Here is a 12,023-nt window from a genome sequence, read left to right as displayed (position 1 = left end):
TGGCGACTTTTTTGTTGTTGTTGTTTGTAAATCTTTTTGTTTTGCCAGATTATGTTCCAGCGACCGGGGCTTTCGACTGCGCTATTATTTCAAATAAAACGGCTACACGTCACATGCACGCACCACGACCGTGAAGGGGGGTAAATAGACGGCAGTAGAGAGTTTCTGGGACACGAAGAAATGGGCTGATGAAATGTGATGAAGTCATGCATTAAAAAAAATCTTTTGGAATACAGAAATAATAGCAATTCTGCTAAACTTTATTCAAAAGAAGGCGAAAACATAACTGCCAAACCTCTTAAGTGAGAATCCGAAGTCGGGCTTTACGAGGTGAAAGGTAACGCAACATAAAGTTTTCCTTCATCCAGATAGACGGGTAGCCTAAACCACCCGATAGCACAACATCCCCCTCCTGTGTCTTAATGATAGATAGCAACGACTTATTGACCCATTGTTAAATGCTCGCTCGCCTACTAACTCTCGGGACAGTTTGTGGTAACCATATACTATATGCACAAATACAGATACACGTGATATATATATAAAAATATGCTTTTCACACAGTCTATTGGTTAAACCGATCCTGGTCTATGAAACAGACTCGGTTCAGAATACTTTGTTTGAAACGCGTTCTCCATTGATTCCTTTAGCGCTGACACAGCGCCGTGGAGATAAGTGGCTCTGCTTAGGCCTCTTCATTCGAGCGTCGAACAAAGACAATGACTACGAACTGTACAGTGGGGGGGGGGGTCCATTGCTAGGGTTCACGCTAGTAATCCGTTTTGCAAAGTAGTCGGAGGGTAGATTCAACCATATTATCTTGAACTGTAATATATAACAGGGGCGTTAGTACGGTTATTTGATTCCAACAATATTTGCTCTGTTTTTAAAAGTTAGTGAATTGTATTTACCCCCACACAAGTGCGATGACCCAAATAGAATCAGTGTTAATGCGCATGCGTTTCGCCATCTGCACTTTCTTCTCCCCGGGAATAGACTGCCAACGCTGCCTCACTGTAACGTTTCACCAGTGGTATTAGTTTCTATTTTACGGATTGTTTTTGCTCATAAAGAGGATTTCGGTGGGTTTCTGTTTGTATCCGTTTAATTCATCCGAATGACCGTCGTATATTTGAGTTTTTTTTTCGGCACTGCGTCAGGCCCACTGTAGCTAACGTTAGTTAAGCTAAGCTAGCGCTAGCATCGAGGATACCTTCCGTTGTCCAAAGTTGGACATTTACGGCCGTAACATGTTAAGCGATCGTCAATTCATTAATGTCGTGGTTAATGCCACCTTGCTAAACCTCGATTAATACACATTTTGAATACAAGTTAAGCTGGCTAACGCCGTTTGACCTGTTAGCACCAGAACAGTTAACGTGATGTTAGCCATAATGCGGTTTGGACGGACGTCGCGGACTGTTGCTTTGTTACACAAATTCCGTTCTGTTGCTATAAATCACGTTACCACATGTTTAAATCTGCACTCGATAAATATGTCACGGCTCCTTAAAATATGTCGTGTGTAGGGGTAACGTTAACCTATAAGGGGTGGCTGTTGGCTGGCTTGGTTCACCATGCTCCATTTGCTAACTCCAGTGTTGCTCATTTGTTTGTTTCGATTAAATGTAACGTTATATTTTAAATGATGCAAATTTGAAAACCGTCGATGTTTTGTTGCACCGTCTTTAGTTGGTTAAATACAGATGAACAAGATGATGGATTGTATGTAACAATCATAGGCATCTTACCGGTTTTATATATTCTTCTAGCCAATGCATGCTATAAAATTATCAATTTGATTTGTAAGAATAATACTTTCTAATGCTGATCTTCTATAACGTTTTTGTCTTCCAGAGTGTCTTATATGAGTAATCAAAGGCAGCAGAAGCCTACGCTCACAGGCCAGCGTTTCAAAACCCGGAAAAGAGGTGACGCACATGATTCATTAAGCGCTCTTTCATAGAGGCTCTCTAAGTAGACTTCCATCCGATTCCACAGAGTACCAGCTCTTTTCTACCCTGCACCATACCTGTTTGCCAACACAGACACGGGGATATGAATTTACCTGCTTATTGTTGTTTTATTTGTTCACTTACTAAATATTTAATGTGACACTTGCATATTAAAGAAGGGCATCTGGCTGGACTCTTCAGTAGTAAAGCATTCGGTTTAAAGGGATATAGTTTTATATTTTGTTAACTGCCGCTCAAGAGTAGGCACACAAGCTTGCGTAAATGTGACCTTCAAGATTTGATCTGCTATCCCATATGCAAAAAAGATAATATTTGTTGCATCTGATCATGACTTTAAAATGTGGAAGGATAAACTTGACTAAACTTTTTTTTTTCCGGTAACAGATGAAAAGGAGAGGTTTGACCCCACCCATTTCCAGGAAAGCATCGTACAAGGTCTGAACCAATCTGGCACTGATTTGGAAGCCGTCGCGAAGTTCCTTGATTCCTCTGGTGCCAAACTTGACTACCGCCGCTATGTGGAGACCCTTTTCGACATCCTGGTGGCTGGTGGGATGCTGGGTAAGAGGACTCTTTGTCATATTTACGCTATACGTTAAATTAAATACTTTAGCAAACCATTTAAATGAAGAAGCATATCACTCAAACTGTTTCTTTTCAGCCCCAGGGGGTACCTTGTCAGATGACATGACTCGCACAGAGTTCTGTCTCTTCAAAGCACAAGAGGACATGGAGACCATGCAGGCATATGCCCAGGTGGATATCATTAAAATGCTTGCACAATTGCTACTGTTATGACAGCAAAATTGTTAATCCACTTACTTTTTTGTTTTGTTTCCCGTAGGTCTTTAACAAGCTCATCCGGCGTTACAAATACTTGGAGAAAGGATTTCAAGAGGAGATTAAAAAGGTATCATTTGCCAAAGGCATCTTTACAAGACATGGTACCTTTCCAGGTCAAACTTCGGACCATGTCATTCCAACTTTAGTGTTATAAACCAAAACTCGACTCAAACTGAACTCAATTTGGCCTAAAATATTGTTTGTTTGCTTGTTGGCAGCTGCTGCTGTTTCTCAAGGGCTTCACTGAGTCTGAACGCAACAAGCTAGCCATGCTAGCAGGAATTCTGCTGGCCAACGGCAATCTCTCTGCAGCCATTCTAAGCAGCCTGTTCAATGAGAACCTCGTCAAAGAAGGTACCAGCTTCTCTGCCTTATAGCAGGCCTACATGTGTTAAAAAAAAGAATCACAGGTAGAATTAGGTGGACTGAGATTGAATAATTAGATGGTAAGTAAAGTGGAGAATTACATCGGTACAGACGGTCCCCCTCTCCTTCCAGACATCTTTTATGGCTTAAAGATACTCATTTTTATGAAATTCTCAGTACTTCTTAGTCTAGCAGACACACCAGCCAGGCACTGTTCATGAATCGGTACGATTTCCATTCAAAAGTAGGTGAAATCGTTTACTTTTGTTGAACAGCTTCAAGGCTGAAAATCTAAAATCTAGTGCTGAAATAATGGAGCAACATATTAACCAATATGTTTTGGTGTAATTGGAAAGCAGTAGACACCTACAAAGCCACCTGGCATCCATGGCGTCAGTACACTTTTGATGCCTAGATCTTTGTTTTTCTTTCATTGCTTACATCAAATTTCATTTTTCTGCATTTTCCTGAAACGCACTAATTGTGAGCATTTTCCTTCACAATTCCAATGACGAGACCATTACTACACAAATTAAACACATGGGCAAATTAGTCATTTGGCAGTCACAAATGCACAAATCTTTAATCCGTCCATAGATAAGCAAGGCGGCTTACAAACTGACATGCCAGGCTCGCCTCATAGAACTGGTGCCAACGACGAGCAGCCGATCAAACGACAAACCACTCAAAGAGTTCCTTCGGGCCAATATTTATTTTCTCCTACATACCTTCACAACTAAACTTGTGGAACTTATTAAACCAACAGTGTGCCGAGTGGGACACGTGGTCTTTCAGAGGATCACTTATGAAACAGTCAGGGCTTCTAAATCAGCTAAAGTATAATTTTGGCTTTTCTGTCCTGAAGTATTTTAATACTAGTCAGCGGATTTGCACTGATGAGCATGGCTGCCAAACGTCGATGCTCCGCCTGACACTTCAAGTCAAAAGTTTCTAGTCTTTGTTGGTAGTTAAAGAGGACCTGGCAATAAAATACCAAACAGTCTAATTTATGTGAATATGTTTAGGTTGGTCTTGTTTTAGTCCTGAGTGAACATCTTGGATACAAATGCCACATTAAAGCTTGCCTTTGACCTGTCAGTCAACTGGCTTGCTAGTCAAATAGAAACTGGTCCCTATGATTGACATTTGACTCGATGTATAAAGACCTTTTAAAAAAAATATATATATATATCTGGAGGCAGAAAGCAGCTGTCGAGTATGCCGTGTCACTCAAAGTTTGAGCCACTTAAATCATACACAGGTGTTCCAACTAAATCACGTGACTGGTTCCTTGTTGTAGGCATTGTTCCAGTTAAAACCTGACTAATCGCATCCTGTGATGTTGTTTATCAAGGTATTATTCAGGCCTAACTTTATCCTAGCAGGTCTGTTCACAACAGCTGACTCTTCTTTATGCATTTGCTCAGGTGTCTCAGCGTGCTTTGCTGTAAAACTCTTCAAATCCTGGTTTTCTGAAAAGGACATCAACTCTGTTTCTTCCGGTCTCCGAAAGGTTGGCATGGACAGCAGGCTCATGGTGAGAATGACGAGGCTTGGGTCCGCCTGTGCACTCAAGTGTTTGTTTATTTATTTTTTGTTTAATGAAGAAAAATAAGGTCAAACATCTGCTTGATTGTTCAATGCAGCACTCGGGCAGTTGATGCCCAAACGGCTCCTTAATTGCTGATGAAGCCTCGTCGGCCTCCATCTTTCCCTGTGTGCTTTTTCAGGAGCTGTTTCCTGCCAACAAGCGCAGTTGTGAGCACTTCTCAAAGTACTTCACAGACGCCGGCCTGCCGGAGCTTTCGGACTTTGCCCGGAACCAGCAGTCCATAGGCGCTCGCAAGGAGCTGCAGAAGGAGCTGGAGGAGCAGATTTCACGCGGGGACCCGCTCAAAGACGTAAGCCTCGTTTCCTCCCTAGAGCGGCTTTAACATGAAGTGATTTCCCACGTCCACACCAGTTTGTGCTCCACGTGGGGAGAAACGACGTGTGAGGTTCTCAAAACCTGTTGTTTTTTGCCGGGCCCGGGAGGGTTCTAACATGGCGCCTGCAATCGTGTGACTTAACACACACCGATGAGGCCGCTGTTGGTTTTGAAACGCTTTAGGAAACTTGGTCTTACAAAATCTTTATTTTGCAGCCAAATAAAGTTAACAGGATAGTTAACATTCATTAATTCATAATGAATGTAATACTTTGCTGATTTCATAACTGGGCTCATTAAAAGGCAAGCATTCCATAAATATGAAATATGAGTTTACAGATGGTGGTGGAGGTTATTTTTTGATTCTCCAGTTGGTTTAGCTTGTGCGCCCCGGCGTTTCGGAGAATAATTCAGCAGACTCAGGACGAGTGTAAACGCCTCCGTGCCGCGCTCAGGTGGCTCGCGTGCTGAGAGAACAAACAAAGCTTAAGATTGCTTTCTTCTTAACCTCTTCACCTGTTCCTTAAAACCCGCTCAATCTCAACATATTAAATGCTCCCGCAAGCTTCTGCATCGCGCCGGGCTTTAAGAAAGCAATGCGCCCGATGCTGGCATAGGTTTGTCACCAATGTGCCATCCGTCTTGCAGATCATCCTCTACGTCCGCGAGGAGATCCAGAAGAACAACATCTCCGAGCAGATGATGATCGGGCTAATCTGGGCCAGTGTAATGAGCTCGGTGGAGTGGAACAAGAAGGAGGAGCTGGTCACGGAGCAAGCCATCAAACTTCTCAAGGTGACTTGGCGGAGGCGATGACTCATCTGCTCACTGCATTTGGAGGAATGCGTCCGATTCCTGTACAACTCTTTTATCTGTTCCATATTCACGCAGCAATACAGCCCGCTGCTGAAGGCGTTCACCTCCCAGGGCCTCTCTGAACTCACCCTCCTGCTGAAGATCCAGGAGTACTGTTACGACAACATCGAATTCATGAAGGCATTCCAGAAAATTGTTGTGCTGCTCTACAAAGGTGAGTCCTCCCTTTTCCGTGCCAATGTTTTTTTTGGGGGGGTTCGGTGGGGGAGCTGTGAAGCCATGCGAGAAGAAATGCCAGATGCACAGAGACACTCGCCAAAAGTTTGTCCTGATTGATGTCTTCCACCCGCCTGGCGACATTTGTTGTTTTTTCTCACCACCTGTGGAAGTATTTGTGCTGTTGCCATAATTTTGGATGCGTGCATTTTTAAAATTTCTTTCAAATCTTTGTTTTGTTTTCTCAAAGCGGACGTTTTGAGTGAGGAGGCAATCCTTAAGTGGTACAACGATGCCCACGTTGCCAAAGGAAAGAGCGTCTTCCTTGAACAGATGAAAAAGTTTGTTGAATGGCTAAAGAACGCAGAGGAAGGTAAGCGGGCTGGTGTTTTTGGTGGTGCATGACGCAGCATTTGACTACGCTTAAAACATGGATGGATGCCCACTGCTACCTGTTCAGTTGACACTGGTGGCAATGAGTTTTGTGCTTTCATGGACCGGCTTTGTGCTGACTGATTTATATCTTATTTTTTTAGAGTCGGAGTCGGAGGAAGAGGAGGCAGACTGAGGACTTCTACCTATAACTGCCATCTTGATTTGTATTTTTACATTAGCATAGCACCAGATGCAGTAGAAGGACTCATTACGGGAGTCTTGTCTGTATTTTGTTTTTTTCTTCCTTCTCTATTCCCTACCTCCTTTATAACTAGTTCAACTGTAATGTAAGGGCTTTAATATGGTTTGATTTTCCAACATGTTTTCTGTCTGACTCGATACTTGTACTCGTCTTTATACTCCTTACAAGGAGCCGGTCACAGAAACACATTTAGCTGAATGGATTGAAACCCCATTTACTTAACAAAGGGGGCTTCTTTTGGACCGACGGTTTCCTTCTAAATTAGCCCGTTTAGAGGCATATTTCACAGCTATTATATTCAGTCATGGAACTCTTACTTTCCAGAGGTCGGTCTGTGTGGCCATGACATCTCGCCCTCTGAAAGGCAAAATGTTTTTGCAACGTAATTTGACATTTCTGCCAATTATGTGACAACTTTGTAGTTTTTGTCTCTATTCTTGGCGATGGAGCTATGCCATTTCAAGCCTTGCTTATGGGGGCAACGAACCATAAAATTAACTTCAATTGTTTTCTACATCTTACAAAACTGAACCATGCAAATGTATTTTTTTTTTTTTCCTTTACCATACAGTTTGACTTTTTAAAATAAATGGAAATTAATGGGTCTCATCAGTGATGGATTTACTGTTAGTCATATTGTGTGAACTTGCATGATGGAAATTGGAAGAATATTTCAGTCATTAAAAACTCAGCCATTGGTACAGAAAGGTTCCTGTAGAACTCAACTTGTGTCCCCCCCAGCTTTGGATTGTTTGATCTCCACCAACCTCACTTAATCAAGTAATCAAGGAAGGCAGCCTAGTGCGTGACCTGAGGCGCAAACAACCATTTTGTTCACCCCCCCGCTTTCAAATGGTAATTACAGCTCATTGAAGCATGCAAGAACGAGTGCGACGGCGATTAAGGACGTTACGAAAACGCACCGTCTAATGGCGCCACTTGTTTGAATGCCGCTCTGCAAAGCAAACGATGGCTTTGAGTGCATATTTAACCGCACGCAGGAAGCCGTTCATCTTCCCCCCCGAAAGCCAAAATTCCGTCCCCGACTCATTCTGCGCGCAATCTCGTCCCCTGGAAAGGCTCCGTTCACGCGCCCTTCATCCTCCTGACCATCTTTCAGAGTAAAATGGCTCTCTTCAGCACCAGCCAATGGTTTCACTCGGGAGGGGGGGGGCAGCAGTGGCCGCGCTCGGCAGGCCCCGGAGAAATGGATCCCCGACCCTGAGACACATCATTGCCTTAGAGCGCCAATTTCACCCGGTACCAACAGATGGCAGTACGTCCTCTAAAAGAGGCGCTTCCCTTCCACAGAGCTCCAGTGAGGGAAAAGCCATTTTGAGAGGGAAGTGTTAGACACGGGGACAAAAGTACCCGACACCAGCTCTCTCTGGCCCAGCAGGATATGTTTGCCTTTTTTGGTTTTTATTTTAGTCACTCTCAAAAACATAAAACAATTTTGGAGAGTGACGCTTGGGGGGGGGGGGGCTCTCGTTGTCTGTTCGGCTCAGGCGCCGCGCACGGCTGCCTCTAATGAGCCCCGTGCCATCGACACATCTGTTTGAGTCGCACCCACTTTGAGAGCGTGGCATCTGCTGCTCTGTACAGTACAGAGGGTTCGGATCCCCCGCCCTGAGTGAGACAAACCCATCTCATTGGCCCACGCGGTTCACCATAGATGTTTGTATTGTTTGGTTGTCAGAGAGAAATTGGAGGGAAAAAGTGCAATGAACTTGTTTTTTATAGTTTTTAAAAAAATATATAAATTCCGTCCTAGTTGGGCTTCTGTGCCGGGGGAGTTAAGGAGAGCAATTATTGTGGATTTCACAGTGCTGCTTTGGTCAGTAAACACCACTCTGACTGCAATGCACAACTCATCTGAATAATGCTGTCAGAAAACAGAGGGGGGGCCCCCAATGGTTCCTTTTCAATGGGAAGATAAAGACCTGAGATAATCAATGGTAGTACACACACACACACACCAACACGACCCCCACCATGATGGGCACAATAAATGCTCTGTTTATCTTTTGGGGGGGGTGAATTCTGTTTGCTTTGCATTCCAGGCGCCATTTAGTCACAGGACCCGTTTCCTTCTTGCTCTGGAAGCTGTGACGCCGGGCTTAGAGCCCAGGTGAGCTGTGGAAATGAGGAGCAACGTGTCGGCTCACCGAATGCTGCCGCCGGCTCACACTCAGCTCGACTTCTGCCAAACATCCCCCCCCCTCCTCCCCCCGGCCTCCACCTATATACATATGGACACCTCTGTGACAGGAAACCTCTGCTAAGCTCTTAATTAAAACCTGTGTGTTGTGTGTGTGTGTGTTGGTTTAATGGCTGACATCCCTGGTGTCTGTCAGCTGCCCCGTGTGTTGGTCTCTGTCCTCTGGAGGCCACGCTGCCGCCGTTTTCAACGCCGGCGTCGCACATCTCGGGGTCAGCGATGGCTCTTGATGCGCGTCAGAGGCCGTACAGTTAGAGAGGACTACTTTTAACGCCGCGCTGGCTGCCTGACTTTAAAGCTCTCCCAAAAAATGACCACGCCGGCGCTTATTGTGCCCTTTGAAAAGGTCACCAACACACGGGCCCAAAGTCGGGGGATTTAAGGGAAAGATGCGGCAAGAAAAGCAAGACTGAATCACAGAGGTGAGCGCTACAAATATAATTGAAAGGATGAGACAGATGTGCAGACTAGGGTTCATGGATTGTGGTTGTCGCCACCACCTTAAATAAGGCCATCTTTCTTCTCCCCCCCCCCCCCCCCCCCCCACCAAAAGCCTCTCTGCCAGCTTACAGGGACCACACTGAGTGTGTAATGGCCTGGCTGTGAGAGTCCGGGGATTTAGCAGCTCGGCTCCAGTCAACACTGAGGCTCATCACAAACATCATTACTTTCTTGGCTTGTCTCCCCCCCCCCCCCCCCCTCTCCCTCCCCCCCCTCCCTCAGTGGTCTGTCTGCTGTAGCAAACGGATGGATGGCCTACATTGATAAAGAATGACTCGGGGATTGCTTTTCACTGGTTATGGCTCTCGAGCAGTGCGTCATATTCTCCCTCACCTGCTTGTTAAGGGCCCCCACCGATGATTCTGATCGCCGTCATCGGGGGCTGAAGACGACGACGACCGCTGCTGGGGGGGGGGGGGGGCACGATGAGTGCGTTCAGCCGGAGCTGTGCGAGGGAAGGGGAGAGGGTGAGGGTGGGCACTCGGGGGAACACCGGGGCGACATCACAACACTTTGCCTGTGACAAACTGCTCTGATAACTTGCAAATGGAATGAAAGTTTGCATCTCCACAATGTTTTTAACGAGTCTCCCCGGAGTGTGGTGTAATGACTGTGGAACCGGAGGAGAGAGAGAGAGAGAGATGGGGAGGGGGGGGGGGCTGTTTGGTCTGCATGCAGCGCTCAGCTTCCTTTTGCCCGTTTATGCGCCGCGGCTCCAGGGACTCAGACAGGGAGACGTGAGAGAAAAAAGCTGTTTGTTTTTGCGAAGGATGGTGGAGCAGGAAGGGAGGAGGAATGCACTTAATATTAAATGACTCGTTTTGAATGGAAGAAATTATTGCAAATATTCAATTAAAACACACCCAAACATGAAAAGGAATTGACAAAAGCAATTAGCAAAATCTCCCTAAAGACGGATTAGGTGAAAGCTTTTACTTACTTGCTCTTAGTCGTATACGCTTGTGTCCCTGTATATAAAATCATAACGAATGTACGATTGTTCAGTTTGTGTTTGTCCATATTGCCTTTTTTTCTTTGTTTTTATTCTCGGGATAGACGAGGATGAGGACAATGCAGCCCGTAATGGAGAATATCTCCCACATCAGTCGTCAAGGTTAATTACTTCTGTTCCAATGCATGAAGGAGTTCTTTTCTTCATCATCACTTGCCAGGAATCAATGATAGTTGATGGAATTAGGTAGATGTGGATCAGTGTAGGCTGGGAATTAAGGACCTGAGCTTTGGCTTGATCCCGTTTCCTTCCAATATCGACCTTTCAGCCAGATTATCAAGCACATTAATGACAGGGCAACGGAACAGTAGTTTCAATGTAATGGTTTTTTTATTCGCTCATTTATTTACAGGAAATTTATTTTTCTATTTTGTTTACAGAAATGATGGAAGAAATCCTCCTTCACTCAGGTCAGACAAATGGTTCGAGCCCGGTTGGTTTTGCTTATTAGGCATTAATGTAGAACTAATAAAGCTAACATACACATCATGCTACAGTAAAGGAGGTATCATTTTATTTTTTATATAATATATATCTTGCATAGTTACTGTAGTTTAAGGGAGATTTTTTTTTTCTTTCTAAGGGGATTTCTACAAAAAATAAAGTGCCAGTTTCTTTTCTTTCAAACTCAGCCATCCTTTCAAGGTCATAATTTAAATCTCTCTCCAATGGGCCTCATCTCCGTTAGCGGGGGGGCCTTCTCCCTCGCGGCCAAAGGCCAATGTTGTTGAGTCCGTCGGAGCGGCGCCATCAGTTCCACCCGAAAAGAAGAGGAATCATGGTCCCAGCCTTGTGTAAAGCGTTGCTGGAGGGGGGGGGGGGGCACAGACATTATGACACGGCTTTAAAAAGGAAAAAGGGGGCGGAGTGGAAGCGACGGTTCTGAGCGACGTCGTCGCAGGGTGACAGTAATGGACTCCCTTCACGCCTCTTTTAAGGCGTTGAGAGATCGTTTAGCTTCTGCTGCACGGTGTCCCCCGTGATGCCTTTCAATCAATATATAGAAACTAGTGTTATTAAGGGGGGAGTACAGAGAGAGAAAGCACTCACCACACGCAAACATGGGGGGGGTGTTATTAGTTGGTTTTCTCACCGAGCGTCATCAGGCCAATGTTTATTTGTCTTGTGATGTGACGCTGCTTTCATTACGCAAATGCAAATTCTAAATTGCCAGGCGACCTTACTTCAAGAAAAAGACAATTAAAAAAAAAGAAAAAAAAGGCGTGCAGCAGGAAAACATCAAAACACCACAACAATTTTCCTGATGGCAGAAGAAGCGTTTGAAATCACACGTAATCGTCTCCGACCTTCTGTGGCTTGCTTTCATGTCCCCACCGTTGTGTTATCGTTGTACATTGCACAGAATCAGGAGATTTTTTGTCTTGGTCCCCGATGAGATGAAAGCCACCGCGGCGTATTGATTTTTTTTTTTTTGCCTTTTCAAAGCAGGAAATGAAGAGGAATAACGCGGGCAGCCGGAGATCCTTAAGAGACGGGCGATGTTGTGG

The 12,023-nt window shown here is 44.8% G+C and overlaps 1 protein-coding gene across 2 annotated transcripts; it reads left to right on the top strand.

Annotated features, from left to right (window-relative positions):
* The first annotated feature begins 935 nt into the window (after positions 1–935).
* LOC119229008 (eIF5-mimic protein 2-A-like) lies at positions 936–7,386 on the top strand. 2 transcript variants are annotated; one of them, XM_037489083.2, is made up of 12 exons: positions 936–1,082; positions 1,858–1,931; positions 2,361–2,537; positions 2,638–2,732; positions 2,821–2,886; positions 3,038–3,173; positions 4,613–4,722; positions 4,916–5,086; positions 5,761–5,907; positions 6,004–6,142; positions 6,395–6,517; positions 6,681–7,386. In XM_037489083.2, exons 2-12 carry the CDS (start codon positions 1,868–1,870, stop codon positions 6,710–6,712), a joined length of 1,260 nt encoding a protein of 419 aa, XP_037344980.1. In that variant the 5' UTR covers positions 936–1,082; positions 1,858–1,867; the 3' UTR covers positions 6,713–7,386. The 2 variants fall into 2 exon arrangements, with proteins under 2 accessions (XP_037344980.1, XP_037344982.1); XM_037489085.2 differs by having other exon boundaries at positions 992–1,016.
* The last annotated feature ends 4,637 nt before the right edge of the window (positions 7,387–12,023 follow it).

Source organism: Pungitius pungitius, chromosome 10 (assembly GCF_949316345.1).
Source record: "Pungitius pungitius chromosome 10, fPunPun2.1, whole genome shotgun sequence".
NCBI classification, from domain to species: domain Eukaryota; kingdom Metazoa; phylum Chordata; class Actinopteri; order Perciformes; family Gasterosteidae; genus Pungitius; species Pungitius pungitius.
The sequence above is the reverse complement of the archived record's forward strand: the minus strand, read 5'-3'. Positions and strand labels throughout refer to the sequence as shown.

Bases quoted from the DNA above. Each gene is read 5' to 3' on its own strand.
- LOC119229008 (XM_037489083.2), top strand. From the start codon at position 1,868: ATGAGTAATCAAAGGCAGCAGAAGCCTACGCTCACAGGCCAGCGTTTC. The intron at 2,538-2,637 runs GTAAGAGGACTC...GTTTCTTTTCAG, and splicing joins GGTGGCTGGTGGGATGCTGG to CCCCAGGGGGTACCTTGTCA. The intron at 5,908-6,003 runs GTGACTTGGCGG...ATATTCACGCAG, and splicing joins AAGCCATCAAACTTCTCAAG to CAATACAGCCCGCTGCTGAA.